The sequence below is a fragment of the Fukomys damarensis genome, unplaced genomic scaffold (assembly GCF_012274545.1).
Source record: "Fukomys damarensis isolate Sample0158 unplaced genomic scaffold, DMR_v1.0_HiC HiC_scaffold_11, whole genome shotgun sequence".
In the NCBI taxonomy this organism is placed as follows: Eukaryota; Metazoa; Chordata; class Mammalia; order Rodentia; family Bathyergidae; genus Fukomys; species Fukomys damarensis.
Genome location: NW_022900923.1, coordinates 22,188,644 through 22,216,266, shown reverse-complemented (window position 1 = coordinate 22,216,266; position 27,623 = coordinate 22,188,644). Strand labels below are relative to the sequence as shown.

At 34.3% G+C, this 27,623-nt stretch overlaps 1 protein-coding gene across 12 annotated transcripts in view; it reads right to left on the bottom strand.

Annotated features, from left to right (window-relative positions):
* Positions 1–27,623, bottom strand: part of Tdrd5 (tudor domain containing 5) — an 89,085-nt gene that overhangs the window by 13,722 nt on the left and 47,740 nt on the right. For 8 of the 12 annotated variants that reach the window (XR_781435.1, XR_781436.1, XM_010630247.1 and 5 more), the window contains exons 12-16: positions 13,928–14,128; positions 13,136–13,291; positions 11,235–11,339; positions 9,906–9,986; positions 617–787 (exon numbers count right to left, since the gene is read on the bottom strand). Coding sequence is in view for 10 of the 12 variants with exons in the window: in XM_010630247.1 (XP_010628549.1) it covers positions 617–787; positions 9,906–9,986; positions 11,235–11,339; positions 13,136–13,291; positions 13,928–14,128 (714 nt within the window). In the remaining 2 variants the exon portion in view is untranslated. The remainder of the gene's footprint in view (positions 1–616; positions 788–9,905; positions 9,987–11,234; positions 11,340–13,135; positions 13,292–13,927; positions 14,129–27,623) is intronic. The other 4 variants (XM_010630249.1, XM_010630251.1, XM_010630252.1 and 1 more) reach the window with 4 other exon arrangements.

The following is a 27,623-nucleotide window of genomic DNA, read 5'->3' as shown; positions in this document are numbered from 1 at the left end:
TAAAGTAAAGGTAAGGAAGTAATGTGTATTAAACACAAAAAGGCATTAACTTCCTTGCTTTAATGGCTTATATACAGTATCTTGAACTCCTTTGAATAGTTGGATCTCATAAAATAAATATAACCATTTGGAGAATTTAATACCATTTTCACATCTTGATTTTTCATAATCTAGTACTTAAAAGGCATACATATATCAGAGCTATTTAACTACAGGTATTACTGCTTTAACCAGTGGAAAACAAATTTCAACTATATAGCTAGGCATAATATTAGCCAACACTCTGAATGGAGAACCCTATGGTCATATTACAAGACTAATGTAACAAAAATAAAATTAGAGAAAATAGTTTATTTATAATTGTAAAGCCTGGACTAAGAGCCAATGATGAAACAAAAACCATAATGCTTGGAAAAGCAGATATGCATATTAAGCCTATTTATGCTCTTCTGCTGCATCTTGTGTCCCCTTATCTACCTCTGTCATTCACATACAAACACAAGTCATAAAATCCTTTGAATTATGGTCTGACAAATCCTTTTGAATTCCCAAATAAATAGCTTTCTTGAAGCTCAGACAACAGTGATTTGCTTTGTATTACTCTTAAGTATCTAACCTTTTGTGGTATTTCTTCACATGATGAATACTGTTTCTTTCCACCAAGACTTGAGGTAAACAGATGGGAGACAGCATCACCTTCCTTTCCCATTTTCAGCCAGTTCTCATCCCAAATATCATCACCTATGGTAACTGACTCTAGACATGGCATGCCAGTGGGGATATCATCCTAAAATATATCAGAGAACAATTATAAACTATTATTTATAATTTATATCTGAGCACATTTTAAAATTCAGGTTCACATTTTTTTCCTCACTCCCAAACAAAGATGGAAGTTTGAATACACAAATTTATTACTTTTTCTCAGTTAAAGTGCTACCAAAATAAAGATTTAACATATAAACTTCATGGCCAGAGAGAAAAGAAACATTCATATTTCTGAATACAGGATAGCAGACATCTGATTAGGTAGGGAGTACTGAGCTGGCAGTGGGAAAGACTGAGAAGCAACCCACATTTATACAAGATATAAAATAAAAGCTCAGGAATTTGACTAGAAGGCTCATTAGAAGGGAAGGGGTAAAATGGGAATGAAAACAAAGAGTACCAGATAAAAGTGTGGGGATATCTGGAGATACCCTGTCCTGTGCCTCGTACACCTGCTGGAGGACAAAGAGAGTCTTCTGGAGAAACAAAAGGGATGGTTTGAGGGTAAAGCAACCATAAGGACAAGAGGAATTAAGGGAGGACTTTTATAATGAATATTGAGGACTCTGGTCCTTTTTTCAGTATTGTAGAACAGAGAAAAGAGGAAAGAATATGGATACAACAATAAAGATTACCCAATCTGAACAGGGGAAAAAAGAACAGAAAGAAACCTCTTTAAAAACTTTCACAGACTTGTAGTAGAACAATATCAAAATATATACCGTTTGTATAATCAAAATTCCAGATGGAAAACAGTACAATAAGAAAAATAATTAGGAATAAGGCTAAAAGACACAGAAGAAAATACATACAGAAAGACCTTAACTCAAACTGATAAAAGCCATTTATGACAAATTTACTGGCAATGTCTTACTGGAGAAAAACAAAGCATTGTTTCTAAAATCATGAACAAGACCCAGGCATCCATTTTCACCACTCTTCTTTCAATTAGAGTAGTTGAAACTTTAGCCACAGCAATGAAGCAAGATTAAAAAAAAAATAAAAGGAGGGCTGGGGATTTAGCTCAGTGGCTCGGTGGCCTGCCTTGCAAGTGCAAGGACGCAAGTTCAATCCCCAGTTCCAAAAACAAACAAACAAACAAACAAACAAATGGATATGAATAAGAAAGGAAGAATTCAAGTAGCCCTTATTTGCAGATGACATGATCTTTTACATATAAAATCCCCCCCAAAATTCCACCAGAACTCTTTAGCAAAGTGGCAATATACAAATCCATTTACAAAAATCAATAGCATCCTTGCATACCAACAATGAACTCACCAAAAAAGAAATCAGGGAAAACAATCCCATTCAAAGTAGCTTCAAAAAATTTAAATATATGTCTAGGTGTAGATTTTTTTTTGATTGTAGCTAGTTGGGGTCCTATATGCCTCAGTTATCTGAATGTCAAATTATTCCCCTCTGTTGGGGAAGTTTTCCATCATTAATTCTGCAAACAGCTTTTTTAAGTCATTTGTATTTTCTCCTGCTACTTCATGTATTCCTATAAGTCTTATGTTATTTTTCTTTGCATCATCTAGGAGTTGCTGGATCGATTTCTCATGATCCCTTACTGTTTTTAAGAGACCTCTCTTTTCATGGTCACTGACTGCAATCTTATCTTCTATATCTGAGAGTCTATCTTCGCATTCTTTTATTCTGTTGCGTACACTTTCAATGGAGTGTTTAATCTCCTGGATATCTGTTTGAATCTGTTTTATGGATTCCATTTCTTTCCTATGTTGGGCATTTACTTTTTCCATTTCTTTCTTATGCTGGGCCTTCATGGAAGAACAAAATACTACAAGCAGTAAAAGAAAAGAAACAAATCACATGCAAAGGAAAGCCCATCAGAATCACAGCAGACTTTTCAACACAAACCCTTGGGGCAGGGAGAGCCTGGAATGAGATATTTCAAGTACTAAAAGAGAACAACCTCCAACCTAGACTGATGTATCCTGCAAAACTCTCTTTCAAAATGGATGGGGAAATGAGACACTTCCATGACAAAGAACACCTGAGAAACTACATGAATACCAAACCAGCACTACAAGCAATTCTAAACAAGATCCTAGAAAAAGACAATGAAGGCAACAACACCATGAGGCCCAACAGAGCAAATCAAATAGGCAAGGCAAGAAACTAAAAGGAGAAGGTGAAAAAGTAAAAAGAGTCAACAAAAGGCCAATAACATGTCAATAATAAGTCAGTACATATCAGTTATAATCATCAATGTCAATGTCCTCAACTCACCAATCAAGAGAAACAGACTGGCAAAATGGAATAAGAAGCAAAATCCAACAATATGTTGCATACAAGAAAACACACCCAGGGCAAAAAGAAGGCCATAGACTGAAAGTGAAAGGATAGAAAACAATTCTCCATGTGACAGGAGCCCAGAAAAAAACAGGAGTAGCAATCTTATTTGCAGACAAAGCAAATTTCAAACCAAAACTGATTCTAGTATTATTGATGTAGGATGGTACTGTTATCATATCTCTGTGAATGTAAAATATCTTGTACCTGCTTTATGATACATAGTAGTGACCATGCTTTATCAGAGCTATAGTTAATGATGTTACTCTAGAATGTTCTCTTTCCAGATGATGATTAAGATGCTAATAAAAAAAATGGTGCCAGGTACCACAACAGCAACAGAACTTTGCTATTTTCTGCATATTATTCTTTTCTTTGTTTTTGTTTTGTTTAATGGAATGTGCTGAATGTGTATAATTTTGTTCAGATGACTGCAGTACCTGGAAAAGCTGTTGCTGCTATCGATGCATAACATACTGATATTAGTCTTTTTATATAAATATAAATATATATATAAATTGAATTTTGGGAAACTTTAACGGTGCTGCCTACTTTGGAAAAAGTTATCCCAATTTACTGTGTTGAGTTGGCATTGTATAGAAATGGACAGCCATATTGGTCTAGAAATGTTAATTTTTTTTATTTTTATTTTTCCATTTGTACAGGGGTAACGCATTGTACTAAATATGTAAGGTCATATCTACGTGGGTTTGATTACAGAAACTAATAAAGTATTCTCTAAAAAATGAAAAACAGAATAAGACTACAAGAGCAAGAAGCAATTTAAATATGTTAAGGGACCATTTTCATCTTCAGAATTAAGGATTATTTTAATCTTATATCATTGCCTTTTCTCTTTTACTTTCCTTTTTAGTTTTATTTTAGGATTCCCTATTTTTAATGTTCATACAGAGATTTCTTTAACTGAAATACCGAATAGTTTCTCTGGTATGGAAAACTATGATAGTACACTGGATCCTAATGAGATAATTAATAATGTGAAATAGGAAGTAATGGGCTAAAGGTGTAGGGAGAGTGAGAAGGGTGGGGGAAAGGTAATAAGGGAGAGGAAAAAAATATGAAAAACTGAAAAAATGGAAATAAAGCGTTTGTAAATGGGGAGGAGAGGAGGGGGTGAAGGGAGGGCAGAGACAAGGGGAAAAAATGAGAATCAAGACCTAGTATAAGGGTACAAGATCCCAATGATGAATGTAACTGTATTGTATACCTAGATTGTACCAACAAACTCAATAAAAAGAAAAAAAGTTAAATACCTGGGAATTAACCAAGAAAGTGAAAGATCTCTCTAACAAAAACTATAGTAGTCTAGAAAAAGAGATTGAAGAAGACATTAGAAAAATGAAAAACCATCCCTTGTTCAGTGGGCAAAACTAATGTTGTCAAAATGGCCCTATTACCAAATACGATATAGAGATGTAGTGCAATTCCAATCAGAACACCAACAATATTCTTCACAGAACTAGGAAAAAAATTCTAAAATTTATATGGAACCAGAGGAGACCCAGAATATCAAAGTAATTTCGAGCAAAAGGAGCAAAGTAAGAGGTATTACAATCCCAGATTTCAAGATATTTTGCAAAGCTACAGTAATATAAACAGCATGGTACTGGCACAAAGTCATGCTACTGAGGATGCAGAAACAATAGCATGCATCTTGAGCCATCTGATTTTTTTTTTTGTACCAGGGATCAAACTCGGGACCTTGTGCTTGCAAGGCAGGCAGTGGCACCACTGAGCTAAATCCCCAGCCCTTGAGCCATCTGATTTTTGACAAAGGGGTCCAACATACATACTGGAGATAGCCTTTTTAACAAATGGTGCCTGAATAATTTGGTAATCCAAGTAAAGAATAAATCTAGACCAACATCTTTTATTCTGTACTAAAATCAAACTAGATCAAATACCTAGATATAAAACCATACACTGTATGTGCCAAAAGATAAAATAGGTAAAACTGTAGTAAACATAAGCATAGGCAAAGGCTTCCTGAAAAAAAAATCCAATTACACAAGCAATATCAAGAATCAACAGGTTTAGAAATGGGAAGAAAGGAGCTAAAGGTGTAGAGAAGGTGGGATGGGTAGGGGAAGAGTAAAAAGGGAAAAGAAAAAAATGTGAGAGAATGAAAAGATGAAAATAAAGTGTTTGTAGATGGGGAGGGGAGGAGGGGGTGAAGGGAGGGCAGAGGTAAGGGGAAAAAATGAGAATCAAGACTTGTCATGTAGAGGTACAAGATCCCAACAATGAATGTAACTGTACTGTATCCCTAAAATGTACCAATAAACTCAATTAAAGCTAAAAAAAAAAAAAAAGAATCAACAGGGCTGGGCATATACCTCAGTGACACTATGCCTGCCTTGAAAGTGCAAGGTCCTGAGTTCAATGGCCTGTACCCCCCTCAAAAGAATCAACAATCAACAAATTGGATTATGTCAAATTAAAATCTTCTGCATAGCAAAGGAAAACAATACAGTGCAGAGACAATCCACAGAAAACTTTTTTTCCAACTACTCTTTGGGCAGAGGACTAGTATCTAGAATATAAAGAAAAAATTAGACTCCCACAAAGAAACAACCCAATCCAAAAATTGAGCAATTGAAATGCACACAGATTGCTCACACGAAGCAGTACAAATGGTAATAATACATTTAAAAATGTTCAGCAGCTTTGGCCATTAAAGAAGTGCAAATTAAAACAATACTGATTTCATATTAGTCCAGTAAGAATGGCTATCAAGAACTTAAAAAACAACAAATGTTGGCAAGGATGTAGGAAAAAGGAACTCTTCTACATTGTAAATGGAAATGTAAACTGGTACAACCACTATGGAAATCAGTGTGAAGATTTCTCAAAAAACTACAAATACAAAATTCCATTTGACCCAGCTATCCTACTTCTATGTATCTTCCTGAAAACATGAAAGATATTGTACTATAGCAATATGTGCATACCCATGCTTATAGCAGTACAATTCATAGTGTCTAAATTATGGAAAAGCAGACTTTATACCCATTTACAGATGAATAAAGAAAATATGAGCTCCCTCCCTCCCTCCTTCCCTCTCCACTCTCTCTCACCACCCCCATGAGTACCACACAACCAAAAAGGATGAATTTGAATGATTCATAGGAAAATGGATGGATCTTGATAACAAAATGCTAAGTGAAATAAATCAGACACAGAAGGTTATATTCTTTTATATGAGAAACACAAAATATAAATAATTTAAAGAACAAAATAAAAGAAAGATGATAGAAAACAGGGAGGTAGACTTTCAGAGTTGGGAAGGTCATCTGGAGAAAGGGAATGAAACAGGGCAGGGGGAAGGGGTAGTAAAAGTGATGAAGATGTGATATGTGTGTGTGTGTGTGTGTGTGTGTGTCTGTATATTTATATCTTTTTACCTAAAATCAAAACCAATCCTTCAAGATGAATGTAATTATTACGTATTAAAAACATATAGTAGTAATTAAAAAGAAGTATGGCCAAAACCTTCCAAAATTTGGTGAAAAACATAAATATGCCAGTTTAGCAAACTCCAGGGAGAATAAATCCAAAAAAATCCATGCTTTAGATTATATCCAACCTGCTGAAAATTAAAGACAAAGAAACTATGACATGTTCTCTATAGGAGAACTACTTTAATTATGGTGAATTTTGCATCAGAAACCATAAAGACCAGAAAGAAGTGGAATAAGAAGTTTAAAGTGCTAAATAAAAAAAGAAATGGCAAATGAGATCTTTGTATCTACAAAGAATGTCCTATATATTTTTAATATTCTTTAAAATTTAGAATGAATACACTGCCAGTGAAAAAAATCTAAGATAACTCATTGTAAGAAGACCTATTCTAAATGAATTGCTAAAGGAAACCCTTTGGACAGATAGAGATAGCAGAATGAAATGCTGGATGTGAGAAAAAGAAGAGAAATGTGTAAATATGATATATTATTTTCCTTTTCAAATATTTTAGAGTATGTTTAAAGGTGAAAAGCAAGAAATGTAAATTTTCAATATATGCAGGTGTATTACATATGACATGCACACTATAAAAGAGGCAGGAAGGGATAAAAGATTTATATGTCATTTGGTGGTAAATTACAGATTAACTCTACTGTAAAAAATAAAAGATGTATTTTGTAATTCTTAGTGTAACCACTAAAAATAATATAAATAGTGTTAAAAGATAAAGCAAAACACTAAAAAATGTTCAAATAACCTAGGAAGCAGTAGGAAAGTGAAAGCTGAGGAAAATCAGGACAATAAAAACCAGTAATATGGTAAATCTAAAAATAATCACACGAACTTATAAATGGCCTAAACATACTAATTAAAATTGTTGGAATGGATTTTTATTTTTATTTTATGAAACAAAAAAGTAACAGTTAATAAAAATGCATATTATCTTCAGAGTATTACTCACAGTACAAGACATGGACAAAAATTCTTAAAAAAACAGATATTAGCACAAAGCTTTCTTTACAATGAAGAGAAACTAGTAGTATAAATGAAACAATATACAGCATATACAGTAAAACCTTGGATTGTAAGTAACTTATTCTGTTAGTGTTCCACAAAACAAGCAAACATTTCTAATAAATTTTAACTTAAATTAAATCATGCGATACGAGTATGTGACACCAATGTCACATGATCACAACTGAGCTAATGGTTCCCCCATTAGCTCATCCTGCTGTAGGATTGTGGGTGATTGGCTCAAAGAGGTTATGGAGGAGATCTTGTCTGCAGAAGAGAAGAAGAAAAAGCCAGAGAAATCTCTCACTTCAAATGAGATTAGGAAGAGGTGTACAATGTGAGAAATAGTGCAAAATTTTGCAGAAAAGCACCACCAATAAGGTTGTACCAGTGTGATCAATACATCTGTGTAATAAATCTACATAATGCAATGTTACATTTTTGTGAAATCCTCAAAATTTCACATTTCAGTAAACAGGTGGGATAAGTTCAAGAGATCTATTGTACAGTTTGGTGACTGTGATCAATAATAGACTATATACTTGAAAACTGGTAAGAGTAAAACCTAAGTATTTCCACCACAAAAAGGTGAGACAAATACATAAATAGCCTGACTTTGCCATTCCACTATCCATGCTTGTCAATTTAAAAAAATGCAGAATAAAAATAAAAATAAAAATAAAAATAAAAGCAATAAAAATAAATAAAAATAAAGCAAAAATGGAAATAAAATCAATTTAACAGTCTTCACTAGAAAATAGAAAAGGAGCAACATTTTCAGACTCATTTGCGAGGCCAGTGTTACCTTGATTAGGAAAAAAAGCAAAGACAACACAAAAAAAATTACAGACTAATAGTTCTCCTGAAAACAGACAAAAAAATCTTCAACAAAATATTATTAAATTGAATCTATTAATAGAATAGAATAGAAAAAACAATTCACCATGGCATGTGGGGTTTATCCTAGAAATGCCAAACTGATTCAATATTTGAAAATTAATATAATGCATTGTATTAATAGAATAAAAAAGAAAACACAACGCTATCAAAATATGTAGAGAACAATTTAACAAAACTTCAAGAACAATGCATGATAAGAATCTTTTAGCATGTCAAGGATGTCTCTCTTGCATTCCTCTCCAACATCACATTTGAAACCTTAGCCAATGCAAACCTAAAACAGAATTAAAAAACAGTTTAGAAAGAAGTAAAACTTTATCAATCTGTGGACAATAACACCCATGTAGAAAACTAAAGTCACTTACAAAAGATACAAGGGCAATACAAAAAAAGCAAAAAATAAAAACAAAAAAGATTTCTATACACTAACAATGAAAATACAAAAGAAAGAAGAAAAATAGCTCCCCAAATAAATTACTTAGGTATAAAGCTAATAGAATAATAGTTTCTGAAAACTGTCAGTATCACAAAAACAAAGCCAAATTAATGGAGAGATATACTGTGTTCAAAAATTAAAGAATCAACTCTCCTCAAAATTTTCTATATATTTAATGCAATTCTGATAAAATTGCAGATGAAGATAAGCAAATTCTAAAATTCACAAGGCTTACAATGTTTAGAGACATTCTGAAGAATAAAGTGGGAAGAATCTTTACCTGATTTAAGAGAGATTATAAAGCCAGTAATCATGACAGCACGGTACTGCTAAAGGGAAAGACATATAGATCAATGGAACACAATACAGACTCTAGAAACAGACTCATACAAATATGGACAACTGATTTGGGATAAAAGTTTTAAAGGCATTTCAAGGAGATGGGATAATCTTTTCAATAAATGCAAGAACTGGATATCCACATGCAACAAAATGAACCCTATCTTAAGCCTCACACCTTGTACTAAAATTTACTTGAGATTTCTCAACATCACAAACAGTACTTAATAGAAAAAAAAAGTGATACAGTGGAATTTCTCAAAATTAAAAACTTTTGCTATAAGAAGTACTGTGTTAAGAAAAAATTTTAAAACAGCTATAAGTGGAGGAATATATTTGAAAATTACAGATCTGACAAACAGAAAACAAATGACTCAATTAAAAAATGAGTGAAAGGGCCAGGGATTTAGCTCAGTGGTTCTGCCACCTGCTTCACAAGCACAAGGACCTGAATTCAATCCCCGGTACCAAAAAAGGAAAAAAAAAAATGAGCAAAAGACTCCAACAGATGTTACACTAAGAAGTATGTATGGAAAGCAAGAAAGCACATGAAAAGATGTTCAACATTATTAGTCATTAGAGAAATGAAAATTGAAGCCATGCTATGATACTACTCTACACCAATTAGAATGGCTAAAATAAAACTTACTGGCAATATCGAGTGCTGACAAAAATGTGTAGCAATTGAACTCTGATACTGCTGGTGCAAAGGCGAAGTGGAACAGCTTTTCTGGAGAACAATCGACAAACATTTAACACATGACCCAGAAAAATTACTCCTGCATATTTTTCCCATATGAATGAAGCTATGTTCACAAAAATCTGTATACAAATACTTTTAACAGTTCTATTCATAATTACTCCAAACTATAAACATCTTGTATGTTTTTCAGTGGGTGAAAAGATATACAAAATGCAGTAATCTATACAAAAATACCATCCAGCAGTGAAAAGTTTGGATTTGAACAACTGATACATGCAAATACTTGGCTGAGTCTCAACAGCACTATGCTGAACGAAAGATGCCAAACTCAAAGGTTATATACTGTATGACTCCACTTATGTAACAGCCCTGAACATGTAAAAGTAGAGTGAGAGAATAGTCAATGGTTGCTAGGGGTCAGGAATGTAGGGAGACAAAGTATAAGAAGGTACTAACTACAAGGGAGTTATTTCAGATGATGGAGCTAGTTTTCATCCTGATTGTGGTATTGGTTATACTAAACTGCACAAAAAGTATTAAAACTGACAGGTATACCAATAGATACTCAATTCTGATGTATACTAACTTTTAAAAGAATGTAATATTAAAAGTTATGAAGGAAAGGAAAAGGCGTCATAGCATTTACATAGTCATAATGGTGGTCTAATGGAAAGCGTGATATATTAGTTGGGGAGGGGACACAAAGGCTATGCTTGTGTGTGGTGAGATAAAAAGATGAACTAATTTTCATCTTTCACTGTGGGAAGTTTATAGATACTTAAAACTGAAAAATCATAAAATATAAGTATGGTATTTAATTAAAAAGACATAAATTGCAAGATAAGAAGGGAAGGAGGGGTTGAGGGGAGGGCAGGGGAATGGGGAAAAATAAGAACCAAGATTGATCATGTAAAGGTACAAACTTCCAACAATGAATATCATTATATTGTATAATGAGGAGGGGTTAGGCATACTGTAGGCTCTATGTACATAAACATTTGATTAAAACAGAAATATGTGCTCCAAAATAATTGAAAATACCTTTCCTGGTGGGTTTTACCTAATAATGTTTCTCAATACTAGTGTCTTAACTGCTTCATAACTCTTGAAGATAGCCCCAAAGCTGTGGGATAGTAACTCACACATTTAAGTCACACAACACCTTTTCTTTTCTGTGATCAAGGCTATGTTGCTACAACTTTGGATCTGGTGACTGCTGAAGAAGGAGATCCTCTCTGACCCTGTTTTTTTTCTTTTCTTTCTTTTTTCTCCTACCTCACTTTCTTCCTCCAGATCCTTTGGCTCTGTGATGGACCACTTTGGATCATCTTCACAGTTCTGAGTTTTCAAAGAATTGAATTCAGAATCCTTTAATGGTTCCTTTGACACAGATTTAAGGTGACTTAAAGACAGATTATTATTAGTAGATTGCTAGCAGATAATGAAATCAGTATTATTTTATCTTGTTATAATGCTGTTTCCAAAAATTACATGCCTTTAGATTTTGGTGGGAAGTTTTCACTATAGTTCATACAAATGCTACGTTATTTTTTAACTTTATCCATAACTCTAGGCCTTCCAATTACGTTAGACATTTTCAGTTAACAGACTTTTTGTTGTTGTTGTTTTTTGAGACAGGGTCTTGCTATGTAGTTCAGCCTGGCCTTGAACTTGAATGATACTCCTGCATCAGCCTTCCAAATGTTAGAATTATAGGCATGTGCCACTTTGTTTGGCTGATAATAGACATTTTTGAGCATATATTATCAAATGTTTATAGGACATCTCTTTGGATCTAAAGAATGCATCAGGTCACAGCTCTAAAGGAACTAAAAAAATAAAGTGAGAAAACATATAGTCAAGTAATTACAGCGCAGTCTGAGTAGAGCCATCATCACAGCAATATATGGGAAGTACTTAGAGGAGGCAATGAAGGAGATAACGCAAACTGTCAGAATAGTAAGACTATTAGGAATAGGCAAGGCATCACATGGTAGGTGGTGTGTGTGTGTAGCACAAGGAAGTCTAGCTACCTCAAAATACAGATTATGGTGGGATAGCAGACTTTTATCTTTTTCTCCTGTATAGAAAATAATCTTATTTCTAGGACTGAACTACGATTATCTGAAGAAAAACAGTTAAAATATTCTAAAAATGTCAAATTTGTATATTTTAAAAATGTTTAAGATGAGGAAATAGTCTTCCATTTCAGTAACAGTGACTAAGAAAAATTCAGGCCCACAATGAGACAATAAACTCAATTAATTTGACATTAACTAGAAATTAAAAACATTTATATGGTTTTGAACACACAGAAGAAAAAATACATATTTTGCATAAGAGGTTAATCTGTCAGTAGTCAAAATGGCCTTTCCTTAACTTTTTAAACATCTACTTTAAAAACTCAGCATGTCTCTATAACTTTAAGTCAGATGTACTATATATGTTAAACAAAAAAACTTACATTTTATTCAAAGAAAATAAAAACCCTTGTTGTATCAACAAAAACAAAAACAAACAAAAAACCCCAAAACATTTTGATTCTAAAACACATCCTATACTCCTGGCCCAGTACCCACTGTTAGCCCTCCACTGATGAGGACTATCAGATTTAGGGTACATGTGTATTTGTTCAAGCAACATTAAATTCATACTAGGTACTTTACTGTCCTTTTATCTATAATGTACCAACTTGGTAAAGCTGTTATGAAGATTAAACCAGCTAATATATAAGTGCTTAGAACAGTGCCAGTGATGTAATATAAGTTTAACAAATATTATTACTTAGGTGAGAAAAATATATAATAAAAATATTACAATAATACTGTTTATTACTGAGAGGGTGTTGGCAAAATATTTATAGAGAAAGAAAGGAATAAGACTTGAAGAAGTACCTTAGTACGGGGGAAAAAGATCAGCATTTGGACTGTAAGGGAAGTCACAACTACACCAAAAGGAACCAAGGAAATTTAGTACAGACAGAAATCATCCAGGGTGAAGTACAACTAATACCCAGGCTTAAACCAGAAAATAAAGAGACAAGGTAACCATTAAGATCGCTGTGTAAAATTTCCAAACTTCCCTAAATTTTGAAAGCCTCAGTTCCCTCATCTATAAAATGAGGATAACTAAGATTAATAACATAAATTATAAGAGTATTTTCAAAAACCTCTTACCAGGGCTTGTAATTCAGTCTCTTTAGACTGTGGACTTATCTTTCGGTCTTCATTAAAATAGTGGTGCTGGGAAAGATAACCCAGCTCTGTCATGACATCAACCGGCCCGCCACTGGATTCAGTGTATAAAGCTAAAGGGTTTAAGTCTCTGAAACCCTAAGATTAAAAATAAAAAATAAAAAAAGAGAAGGAAGGGTTTAATTATATAATGAAGTGAAAGGTGACAAAGCACTTCATAATTTTCAAATGTCATGGAAGTACATTCTTCTAAAGTTCAATAGTCAAGTTTCTCCATATTGACACTTCTACTTAGTTACAAAAATTAACATCAATCTCACATGATATAAACATCACTATCAACAATTGTAAAATAAAAGTGTTCTCTGAATGACCTTAGACCCAAAATATTTTGGGATAAGAGAATATTCAATCATTTATTTAAAATAAAAATTTGCCTGTAATCCCAGCACTCAGGAGGCTGAGGCAGGAGGATTGCTGTGAGTTCGAGACCAGCCTGAGCTACATAGTGAGTTCCAAGTCAGTCTCAACTACATAGTGAGACCCTGCCTTAAACTCCCCCAAATATTCACATTTGAAAGGACAATTAGCCAAATGTGTTTTTTGGATGATACAGGAAAATTAAGATAGTACTCCTCATTAAGAATCCAGGAATCTAATGGATGGATCTAAGATAAAAGAATAAATCAAATAACCTTCTGTATTAAATTCTCTTACAACTTTACTATTGAGATTCAACAAAATATGTTGCAAAATACATCCAGACTACTCTACCTTAGAAGGGACATTTTCTCGACATACAATAGCATGGCCCTCTGTTCTCAAGACATGATGGAAATAAATGTCTTCATTTGAAGATGTATCACACAGAAAAATGTTAAGGATTCCATCTATATATTCATCCACTACTCCCACTAATGGCTTCAAACCACATAACTTCTGGAACTGCAAAATAGCTCTTGATGTCCAGTGTTCCTGAAAAAAAATCAAGATATTAAAGTGAATTTAAAAATGTAAATTACAGGGCCGAGGATTTAGCTTAGTGTATCTGCTGCTTGCCTTGCAAGCACAAGGACCCGAGTTCAACCCCCGGTACCAAATAAATAAATAAATAAATAAATAAATATATAAATAAATAAATAAAAAAAATGAATTACAGTGACCATACACAAAAATGAGTTCTTCATAAACTACAACTTCAAGTGGAAAAATGAAATTATAAAACAACCAAAATAACTTTCAAGGTATTTATGCTTCAGGGGTGCAAAAAGTCAGAATAAAGAAAAAATGATAAAAATGTGATTGTGGAAAAATTTTAAATAATTTTATAAATAAATAAATAAAAAAAATGAATTACAGTGACCATACACAAAAATGAGTTCTTCATAAACTACAACTTCAAGTGGAAAAATGAAATTATAAAACAACCAAAATAACTTTCAAGGTATTTATGCTTCAGGGGTGCAAAAAGTCAGAATAAAGAAAAAATGATAAAAATGTGATTGTGGAAAAATTTTAAATAATTTTTGATAAGCAACTTTTTTTTCTCTCTTCAAGTTTACTGGTACATTTTAGGTATACAGTACAGTTACATTCTTCATTGGGATCTTGTACCTTTACCTGACAGGTCTTGGTTCTCATTATTTCTCCTTGTCCCTGCCCTCCCTTCAACCCCTCCTCCCTTCCCTGTTTACAAATACTTTATTTCCCTTTTCTCATTTTCTTATACTTTTTTTCCCTTATTACCTTTCGCCTACCCTACCCACTTCCCCTACACCTTTAGCCCTTTTCTTCATATTTCACATTGTCAGTTATATCATTAGTATCTTATGTACCGATATAGTTTTTCACACCAGAGAAACTATTTGGTATTTATACGTGTGACTTATTTCACTTAGGAGTATATCTTCAATATGTGTCCATTTTCCTATGAATGACTCTAATTTCTCATTCTTTATGGCTGAGTAGTATTCCATTTTATAGAAAAACCACATCTTCTTTAACCAGTCTTCAACAGATGGGCAAATGGGCTGTTTCCAAATTTTAGCTATCACAAACTGTGCCGCTATAAACATGGGTGTGCATATATCACTGTGGTATGATTCTTTTAATCTTTTGGAAAGATACCCAGCAGAGGGATGGCTGGGTCAAATGGAACCTCCAGTCCCTGCTCTTTGAGGGATCTCCATATTGATTTCCATAGTGGTTGCACCAGTCTGCACTCCCACCAACAATGGAGAAGGGTTCCTTTCTCCCCACAACTGCGCCAACATTTGTTATTGTATGATTTGATAGCAGCCATTCTTTGTGAGGTGAGGTGAAATCTCAGTGTTATTTTCATCTGCATCTCTCGAATGACCAGTGATGTGGAACACTTTTTCATATATTTACTTGCTGCTTTTATTTCTTTGTCTGAGAAATGTCTGTTCATTTCAGATGCCCATTTTTGAATTGGGTCTTTATATTTGTTTTGAGTTCTTTATATATTCTAGATAATAGTCCTTTGTCTGAGGAGCAGCTGGTAAAAAGTTTTTCCCACATTGTAGGTTGTCTCTTAGTTCTGTTGATGGTTTCTTTTGCAGTGCAGAGCTTTTTAATAAGATGAGATCCCACTTGTTGATTCTTTCTGCTAGTCCCCATGCTACTGAGGATTTGTTCATAATGTCTTTTCCTATGCCAATGTCTTCCAGAGTTCTGCCTAATTTATCTTCCAGCAAATTTAGTGACTTTTTTAATATTTAGATCTTTAATCTACTTGGATTTTAGTTTAGTGCATAGAGAAAGATAAGGGCCTAGTTTTAATCTTTGGCAGGTTGAAATGCAGTTTTTCCAGCACCATTTATTAAACAGACTATCTTGCCTCCAGTGAGGATGGTCAGATCCTTTGTCAAAGATGAGGTAGCTGAGTACATCTGGAGTTGTTTTTGTATCTTTCAATCTATTCCACTGATCCTCAGTCTGTTTCTTTGCCAGTACCAAGCTGTTTTTACCACAGTGGTTTATAGTATAGTTTCAAACTGAAATTGTTATACCTGCTGCCTTGTCTCTGTTGCCTAGGATGGCTTTTTCTATTCTAGTTCTCTTATGGTTCCAAATGAATTTTTGGATTAGTTTTTCTAGTTGTGTGAAATATAGTGTTGGAATTTCAATTGGCATTGCATTAAATCTGTATAGCAGTTTTGGTAGTATGGCCATTTTCACTAAGTTGATTCTTCCTACCCAGGAGCAGGGGATATCTTTCCATTTTTTTATATCCTCTTCAATCTCTTTTTTCAGAGTGCTATAGTTTTCAGTGTAGAGATCTTTTGCTTCTTTCATTAGATTGATTCCTAGATACTTCATTTTTTTGGATGCTATTATGAAAGGATTTGTTTCCCTAATTTCTCTCTCAGTGAGTCTGTTATTTGTATACAAGAAGGCTATTGATTTTTGGGTGTTGACCTTGTATCCTGCTACTCTGCTAAAAGTGTCAATTAAGTCTACAAGTCTTTTGGTGGAGTTTTTTGGTTCTTCAATGTAGAGCATCATATCGTCAGCAAATAATGACAGTTTAACTTCTTTCCTACATTATATAAGCAACTTATTTTCAGAAATAGTTATTATTAGACCAACCCTCCTACAGAAAAATTCCTTAGAAATTCTGGGAAAATATTATTATTATTATTATTATTATTATTTTGGTTTTTTGAGACGGGGTCTCATATGTAGTTGAGACTGACCTGGAACTCACTATGTAGCCCAGGCTGGTCTCAAACTCACAGCAATCCTCCTGCCTCAGCCTCCCAAGTGCTAGGATTACAGGCGTGTGCCACCATGCCCGGCTAAAAATATTATTTTTAATATGTCTCACAATATAAAAATCTAATGCTCTACAAAACTAAAAGGAAAGTAGGAACTACTTTTGCTATAATGGTACTGCTAATTCAGGAAAATCTGAATTTTTGGTTTCGATGGTCTAACAAGTAAAAGGGGACAGATATCAAAACTAGGGTCTGTCATGGAAGGAGTCTTGAGAACTTTTCCTTCAATAAGCTGAGTCCTGCAGGATATACACTGAGGTTGAAAAGGGGAAAAATAAACTAGCCTCATATGGATTTGCAGCTCAATTTTCACTTCACCAGCCTGGTCCACAAATCCTCATGTTGTTAACTTAAGCTATCATGGTGCTAGACCGGTAGAACTCCTGGGTACCTGGCAGAAGCAAAGGAAAATTCTCTCTGGAGGTAGATAACTTCAGCCTGTACTACTAAATCATTTTTTCCCCTTCTGTTGTACTGGAAATTGAATATAGAGCCCCCACAGTGAGCTGTCTCCAGCCCCGCCCCCTTTTAGACTTTGTGACAGTGCCTTGCTAAGATGCTAAGTTGCTTGAATTATTCCATCCTTTGCCTCAGCCTTTCAAAGTGCTGGGATTACATGCACAGCCTGAGACAGTCTTACAAATAATTGTTCAAAGATAATAAGCAGTGCAAACACAAGAAACACAGAGAAATGATAAATCATAAAATCAAGTAGAAATCACATAAATGAAACACTCAAAATCTTAGACCAATTACAAAATTAAATTCAATATACTTAAAGCAGAATCTCAACAAAAAAATAAAAATGCTCAACTTAGTTTGAAAGCTTCTGCAGAGATTATCAATCTATAAAACTATGGCACCCTGGTGAGCAGCGGTGTGGACCAGAGCGCTGCAGCTTCAGGCAGGTCCACCCAGGGTCAAGACCCAACCCCAGCCTCTTGGGCACACGGGCCCAAGCCAAGGGCCCATCTGGAAAAGAGCTGCACAGGCACATAATCATCAGCCAGAGGCCCACCGGATACCATCAGTAGTGCATCCAGATCCCAGAGAGCAGCAGTATGGATCAGAGCAGAGAGGCTTTAGGAAGGGCCAGCCAGGGACCTGCCCTGACCCCAGCCACCTGGGCCCACAGGCCCAAGCCAAGGGCCTGTCTGGAAAAAGGCTGCATAGGTGCACAAGCAAAGGCCTGAGGCTTGCCCCAATACCATCAGTAAGTGTACAGAGACTCCAGCTAGAAGCCTGCTCAGACACCAGGGAATAGGGTGCACAGTCTCCAACAAAAGGCCCTCCCAGACAACAGCTATAGAGGGGGGTAGGCCCTAGCCAGAGGCACGACTAGATACCATCCCAAGTATGCACAGGACCCAGCTAGAATACTGCCCAGACAACGGATCAGCTCAGGGACAAAGAATACAACCATTCTGAACACAGAAATTGGTGCACTGATGAGCAGCAGAAAAAAGGCCATGTTTGGTGACTTGCTGAGAATTAAAGAATATTGCCTGAGCAAAAGTTACCTTAACAAAGGCACAGCAGGCTGCATCTACTGAAATGAGAAGACACGTAAACAAGTCTCAAAATCAGACTTCCACATCACCTAAGGCAACCCCAAAGGGCAATGAGATGGAACAATCCGATATTCTACCTGGACTCCCTGAACTAGTAACAAAAGAGGATCTGGAAAAAAGGAAATAAGAAATAATTTCTTAGATAACAACAGAGATTGTGACCTTAATGCAAGACATGACTAATAAATCTTGAGCAGACACAGATAAAAAAAGAGAGGCACTAAGGAACATCATGGAATCCAAACACAGGAAACAAATGGAATCCATAAAAGAGTTCCAAGAGATTAAAAACTCCACTGAAAGTTGAGGCAGCAGAATGAGCCAGTGCGAGGACAGAATTTCAGATATAGAAGGTAGGATTGCAATTAGTGACCAGGAAAAGAAAATTTTCTTAAAAATAGTAAGGGACCACAAGAAATCAATCCAGCAGCTGTTAGACAATACAAGGAATAACATAAGACTGATCAGACTCAATGAACAAACAAGAGAGAGTGCTGAGGACATAAAAAAAAAAATTCACAGAAGTAATGGCAGAAAACTTCCCAAGTAGGGGAAAAGGATTTGACATACAGAAAAGTGAGGCATATAGAACTCCAATTAGCCATGATCCAAAAACACTACACCCAGGCATAAAATAGTTAAGATTCCAGAAACCCAACAGAATAACAAAATTCTACAAGCAGTTATAGAAAAGAAACAAATCACATAAAAAGGAAAGCCCATCAGAATCACAGAAGACTTCTCCACATAAACCCACAAGGCAAGAAGAGCTTGGAGTAATATATTTCAATCCATAAAGGAAAACAACATTGAACCCAGACTGATGTACTCTGAAAAACTATCTTTCAAAATTGATGGGGAAATAAGATACTTTCATGAATTAGATTCATTCATAGGAAAATGGATACATATTGAGGATATACTCGAGTGAAATAAATAAGTCACACATGTGTAAATATCAACTAGTTTCTCTGGTGTGAAAAACTATAATAGTACATAAGATCCTAATGAGATAATTGACAATATGAAATAGGAAGAAAGGGGCTAAAGGTATAGGGAAAGTGGGAAGGGAGGGGGAAAGGTAATAAGGGAAAAGAAAAAAATATGAGAAAATGGAAAAATTGAAACAAAGTGTTTGTAAATGGGGAGGGGAGGAGGAGGTGAAGGGAGGGCAGGGACAAGGGGAAAAATGAGAACCAAGACCTGTCATATAAAGGTACAAGATCCCAATAATGAATGTAACTGTACTGTATACATAAAATGTACCAATAAAATCAATGAGGAAAAAAAAGACACTTTCATGAAAAAGAGCACTTGAGGAATTTCATGAATGCCAAACCAGCACTCCAAAAACTTTTAAGCAATATCCTAGGAAAACACAATGAGAATGAGAACCCCAGGAAGCCCAGCAGAATGAATCTATCAGGCATGACAAGAAATTAAATGCAAAGGGGGAGAATCCAAAAAAAAAAAGAAAAAGTCATGACAAGGATAAATCAATACATATCAGTTATAATAATCATCAGTGTTAATGGTCTCAATTCACCAATAAAAAGAAATAGAATGGATCAAGAAGCAAGATTCAACAATATGCTGCATACAAGAAACACAATTAAAAAAGAAACTCATAGACTGAAAGTTAAAAGAGTGAAAAAAAAATACTCCATGTGACAGGAAAGCGAAAAAAAGCTATCCAGTTTGCAGATCAAATGGATTTTAAACCAACACAGAATAAGAGGGACAAAGAAGGACAATGCATTCTTGTAAGGGAACAATCCAAGAAGAAGAGATGACAATCATAAATATATATACACCAAGTACTAGTGCACCCAACTATATAAAACAAATACTAATGGACATGAAAAATCAAATAAGCACTAATACAATAGTAGTGGAGGACCTCAATACCCCACTGACACAGTTAGAACAATTAGAAAGAAAATAAACAGCAAAATACTATTACTCAAATTCTTGAACAAATGAACTTAACATGTTTACGCAATGTTGCATCCTACAAAATCAGAATATATATTCTTTTCAGCTGCACATGGGTTGTTTTCCAAAACAGACCATATACTCACTCACAGAACATGTTTAAGTGCAAAGAAATTGAAGTTATCCTCTATATATCAGATCACAGTGTGATGAAATTGGAGATCAATAGCAAAAAAACCTGCAATAATTTCATAAACACATGGAAATTGAAAAACACTTCTAATAACCAATGGGTCACAGAGTAAATTAAAGAAGAAATCAGACAGTTCCTACAATGACAATGACAATACAACGTATCGGAATCTATGGGACACAGTGAAAGCAGTCTTACAAGGGAAATTCATAGCAGTGAATACTCATATTAGGAAAACAGATTGAGCTAAATTAAACAACTGGATACTGAAGCTCAAGCTTCTAGAAAAAGAAGAGCAGAACAAACCCAAAGCTCATACAAGGGAGGAAATTATAAAAATTAGGGCAGAAAGCAATGCAATGGAGACTAAGAGAATGATACAAGAAAAAAAATCAATGAAGCCAAGAGTTGGTTCTTTGAAAGAAAAAACAAAATTGATAAACTCTTACCCAACCTTATGTTAAAAAAGGAAAGAAAAGGCCTAAATCCATGCAATTAGGAATGAAAAGGGTGAAATTACAACAGACCCAGCAGAAATCCAGAGGATCATCAATACCTACACTTTGAGAACCTATACTCCAATAAGATGGAAAAAACAGAAGAAATGGACAGATTCCTAGTTACATATGAATTACCAAAACTGAACAAAGACCTTAAAATTCTAAACAACCCAATATCAATCAACGAAACTGAAATGTAATTAAAAACTTAACAATTAAGAAAAGCCCAGGCCCCGATGGCTTCACTGTTGAATTCAACAAGACATTAAGAGAAGAACTGCTGCCACTATGCTTTAAACTCTTCAATGATATTAAAAGGTAAGCAATACTCCTGAGTTCATTTCTGGAAGAAAGCATCACCTTGATCCCCAAAGCAGAGGAAGACCCAACTGAAAAAGAGAACTATAGGCCAATCTCACTAATGAACATAGATGCAAAAATCCTTAATAAGATACTGGCAAATAGAATGCAGAAGATCATCAAGAAGATCATGTGCCCCGACCAAGTGGGATTCATCCCAGGGATGCAAGGATGGTTCAACATATGTAAATCAATAAATGTAATACACTATATTAATAGAGCCAAGGACAAAAATCATATGATCATCTCAATAGGTGCAGAAAAAGCTTAGACAAAATCTAAGACACATTTATGATACAAACCCTCCAAAAATTGGAATAGATGGTCTCTAGCTTAATCTGATAAAAGCTATCTATGAGGGGCTGGGAATTTGGCTCAGTGGTTCCACCGCCTGCCTTGCAAGCACAAGGGCTGGAGTTTGATCCTTGGTGCCAAAAAAAAAAAAAGCTAATTATGAAAAACCAACAGCCAATGTCATACTAAATGGTCAAAACCTGAAATCCTCTTCACAAGCACAAGGACCTGAGTTTGATCACTGGTACCAAAACAAAAGCAAAAACAAAAACAAACAAAAAAACCAAAAAACTGAAATCCTTCACAGTAAAATCACGAAAAAGATAAAGATGCCCATTATCACCACTCCTGTTCAACACAGTTTTGGAAACATTAGCCACAGTGTTTAGACAAGAGAAAGAAATAAAAGGAATAAAGATAGGAAATGAAAAAGATAAATAGTCACTATTTTCAGACAACATGTACTCTATATAGAAGACCCCAAGAACTCCACCAAAAGTTTTCTAGACTTAGTAACTGAATTCAGCAAAGTAGCTGGATACAAGGTCAACATACAAAAATCAACAGCTTTCTTGTGCATGAACAGACTCAATGAGAAAGAAATGGGGCAAACACTTCCTTTCACAATAGCATCCAAAAAATTAAAATACCTAAGAGTCAACTTAATGAAAGAAAACAAAGACCTCTACTCTGAAAAGACTAGCACTCTGAAAAAAAGAGATCAAAGAGGACATCAGAAAATGGAAAGATAGGCCTTACTGTGAAAATGGCCATATTTCCAATACTGCTATATAGATTCAATGCAATCCCAATTGAAATTTCAGCAGCATACTTCATCAACCTTGAGAAAACAATCCAGAAATTCATTTGGAGCAAGAAGAGACCTAGAATAGCAAAACCAATTCTAGGCAACAAAGACAAGGCAGGGAGTATCACAATCCCCAACTTGAAACTATACTACAAAGCTACTGTGATAAAAACAGCATGGTACTGGTAAAAAAAAAACAGACCTGAGGACCAGTGGAACCAATTAGAAGATGCAGACACAACTCTAGACACACTCAGCCACCTCATCTCTGACAAAGGAGCCAAACACCCTCACTGGAGGAAAGGTAGCCTCTTTAATAAATGGTGCTGGAAAAATTGGGTTTCAACTTGCCAAAGATTAAAACTAGACCTATATCTCTCACCATTATAAATGTGGTGCTGGAAAAATTGGGTTTCAACTTGCCAAAGATTAAAACTAGACCTATATCTCTCACCATGCACTAAACTAAAATTGAAGTGGATTAAAGATCTAAATATTAAAACAGAAACACTAAATGAAATGCAAGAGAGGTTAGATAAAACTGATGACAATGGTGTAACAAAAGATTTTATGCAGTTGCCCATGAACTAGCACAAAGAATCAACAAGTGGGAGATCTTATTATAAAGCTTCTACACAGTAAGAGAAATCACCAACAGTGTGAAGAGACAACCCAAAATGTGGGAAAAAAATTTTTTTTCGATCTTTTATTTATTTATTTATTTTTTGTGGTGGTGGTACTGGGGATTGAACTCAGGACATTGTGCTTGTGAGGAAGGCAGTGGCACCACTGAGCTATATCCCCAGCCTGGAAAAATTTTTTACCAGCTGTTCTTTAGACAAAGGTCAACTGTCTGGAATATATACAGAACTTTAAAAAGCCAGACCTCCCAAATTTAAAGACCCAATCCAAAAATGGGTATCTGAATTGAACAGATATTTCTCAGAAAAAGAAGTAGAAATAGCAGATAAACATATGAAAAATGTTCAATATCACTGGTTATTTGAGAGATTCAAATGAAAACAACACTGAGATTCCACCTCACCCCAGAAAATATGGTTGCTCTCATGAAATAACCAATAACCAATAACAAATGCTGGTGGGGCTGCAGGGAGAAAGGAACACTTCTCCATTGTTGGGGGGAGTGCAGACTGATGCAACTGTGGAAATCAATGTGGAGATACCTCAAAAAATTAGGGATAAAGGGTCACATTTGACCAAGCTATTCAACTGCTGGGTATCTCCCTCTGCCCCCCAAAATTAAAAGAATTATGCTACAGTGATATATGTGCACTATGTTCACAGCAGCACAGTTTCTAATAGCTAAAACATGGAAACAGCCCAATTTCCCATCATCTGGAGTCTGGATAAAGAAATGTGGATTTTTTAATAAAATGGGATACGATTCAGCCATAAAGAATGAGAAATTAGAGATATTTATAACTAAATGGATGCACATTGAGGTATACTCTTCAGTGAAATAAATAGGACACATATATAAATACAGAACAGCTTCTCTGGTGTGAGAAACAGAAAGTGCAAATAAGGACTAAAATGTCCTTATAATGTGAAATAGGAATAAAAGGAGAGAGTGGAAAGGGAAGTGGGAAGAGCAGGGGGAAGGAAAGAAGGGAATGGAATTAATATGAGAAAATGAAAAAAAATGGAAACAAAGTCTTCATAAATAAGGGGGATGAAGGGGTTGAAGGGAGGGCAGGGGAATGGGAAAAAAAATAAGAACCAAAACAGATTACATAAAGGTACAAATTTCCAATGATGAATGTCATTATATTTTATACCTAAAATGTACCAATAAAATTAATTTTAAAAATAAGTAAAAAAAAAAATACGATGTAGCAGAACTCAGACTTTTTAGAAAATAAAAACAGAACCGGGGACTTGGCTCAGTGGTTCCGCCACCTGCCTTGCAAGCACAAGGGCCTGAGTTCGATCCCCTGTACCAAAAAAGAAAAAAGAAAAGAAAAGAAAACCACAATAACTTAAACTAAAAATTGTATAAGTTAATTTGGTAGCAGATTAAATAGGATTAAACAGTAACCTGGTGAAGATAATCTGGAAAAAAATTACCCAGTATGGATAGATGTAAAATACAGAAGAAAATTAAAGGCTATAAAAGAAAAATATGCTTTTAAAAATGTAGAAATAGAATAAAAATGTGATTATGTGGAATAGGCAATAAACAAAGTGATAATGACTAGGCATTTACAAAGTTTAGTAAATTAATGAACTGTAGTTAAAAAAAGTTCACTGAACAAAGATAAATACAAATAAATTAACACAAATTCATTCACACATGACCATACAGTAAAACTGGAAAACACAAACAATAAGTAGAAAATCTTAAAAACACACGCAAAGAGGACATTACCTTTAAAGCCATATCCATTAGATTGAAAAGATAACCTCTCCAAAAACAGTTAAGATAAATCAGAAGCTAGCAATAATATTCTCAGTGTGGTAAAGATATTAATTGCCAGTCTAGAACTCTACACCTGCCAAACATATTTTTGAAGAATAAATACACAGGCTGGGAGTACAGTTCACCCCATATTAGCTTAGTATTCATAAGGTCTTGGGTTCAGTTCCAGCACCAGAAAAATAATACTACAAAATAATATTTTCATAAACATCACTAAATTTGATACCAGCGGACTCTCACTAAGCAAAATACTAAAAAAAGTGATTCAAATAGAAGAAAACTGTCCCGAGACTTTTGTAAGAATGAAGAACTGAGAAACATGTAATTAAATCTAAATAAGCATTAATATTACTTTATGTAGTGAATTTCTTAAGGGATTAAATAACATTAACACAACAAAAATACGTCAGACAGTTAAAACGGTTTAATTGCTCTAATGTTCCTGTATTGTTATAAACACATGTGCCACATTTCCTAGTTACTAAAACAATATAGTATGTTACTTAGTGGAATGATTTTTTTAAAAAAGTTTCTTCAAAAAAAGATATGAAAGGTGAGATAAAAGAAAGGTATATCAGAGAATATATAAGATAAAGAATGAGATTTAAGCCTAAATGCATCAATTATTACAATAAACACAATTAGAATACTCTGGCTGAAAGACAAAATGTATTAACTTGCATTTTAAAACTACAACTATATATAATTCATGAAAGATATATCTAAAATATAAGGATACAGAAAAATTGAAGGTGCAATGATGGTTTAAAAATATAGCATAAAATATTAAGTGGAAAGTTAAAGAACTATAGTAACAAAGAGTTTTTAAAACAAAGGCATTAGTAGAAATGAAGAGGTTAACTTCATAATAAAATATTTTGTTTCCCAGGCAGATAACAAATTTGATATTATATATATGTAATAACATAGCCTCAATGTATACATAACATAATGATAAGGTGAAGACACTTTCTTTTTTGTTTGTTTGTTTGTTTTTTGAGACAGGGTCTCACTATGTAGTTGAGACTGACTCAGAACTCACTATGTAGCTCAGGCTGGTCTCGAGCTCACAGTGATCCTCTTGCCTCAGCCCCACATGGTGTGACCACCACACCCAGCTACACTTTCAATAATTAAAAAGAAAAGCAGCACAAAAGAATCTAAAAAGATGAATACATTAGACAATAAAGTTTATCTTAACAACATACAGAATACCACAAATTTACAAAAAAATTTATCTTACATAGGACAATAAAGTAACCTTATATTTCAAAGGGCTGATATCATCCTGGAGGATTATCTCTGATTATCAAGTATTTAAACAAGAAATCAATAACAAAAATATAATTTATAAACATTTTTTCTAACTTAAACTTCTAAGAAATCCACTGGCCAAATGAGAAAACAAAAGGGAAATTAGAAAATATTTTAATGAGCAACAATAAAACTAATAGAAAAACTTATGACTTCCCTCTAGAGCTTAAAACTTTATAATCTAAGTTTCTCTATCAAGAGGTTGGAGAAATAATAACAAAATAAACTCATAGAAAACAGAGTTAAGGACATAATAAAAATAAGACAAATAAAACAGAAAATATGCTTATATCAAAGAGGATCAATAAAGCAAAAATTGGTTCTTTGAACAAATATACCATAATGATGAGTATCTTTCTCTTTACATCATAAAAAAATGAGTGGAGACACACATAAACAATACTTGGAATGTAGGAGGACACACAAATACAGATGTTAATATCAAAAAAACAAGGAGGGCTGGGATTTGGCTCAGTGGTTTTGCTGTCTGCTTCGCAAGTGCAAGGGCCCAAGTTCGATCCTGGTTACTCCCCACCAAAAAAACACACAAGGAGAGTCTATTCAATACAATACTGGAAATTTTAGCTCCAGCAATTAGGCAAGGTAAGCAATTAAAGAGCTGGGTGTGGTGGTGCACACCTGTTATCCCAGCAATACAAAGGCTGAGAGAGGACTACAAATAGTAGAAAGAAGTCAAATTCTCTCCGTTTGCAAATGACATGATTCTATACTTAGAAGACCTTAAAGACTCAACCAAAAGATTTTACAGTTCCTAATAAAATCAGCAAAGTAGCAGGCTATAAAATCAATATGAAAAAATCAATAGCTTTTCTATACACCAATAAAACCACTGAAAAAGAAATTTGGAAAACAATTCCATTCATGATAGCTTAAAAACAATCAAAGAAAGAAAATAAGCCTAGGGGGCTGGGAGTTTAGCTCAGTGGTTCTGCCACCTGGCTCACAAGTGCGAGGTTTGGAGTTTGAGCTCCAGTACAAAAAAAACCAAAAATTCAAAACAACAACAACAACAACAACAAAAACCCTAGGGATCAATCTAATCAAGGAGATGAAAGACCTCTACAATGAAAACTTCATAACACTGAAGAAACTAAAGAGGGCACTATAAGATGGAATGATCTCCAATGTTCATGGATTTGCAGAATATTGTTTTTTAAGTTTTTGTTTTTGTGGATTTTTTTTTTTTTTTTTTTTTTTTTTTTTTTTTTTATAAAGGATCTCACTTTATTTTAGC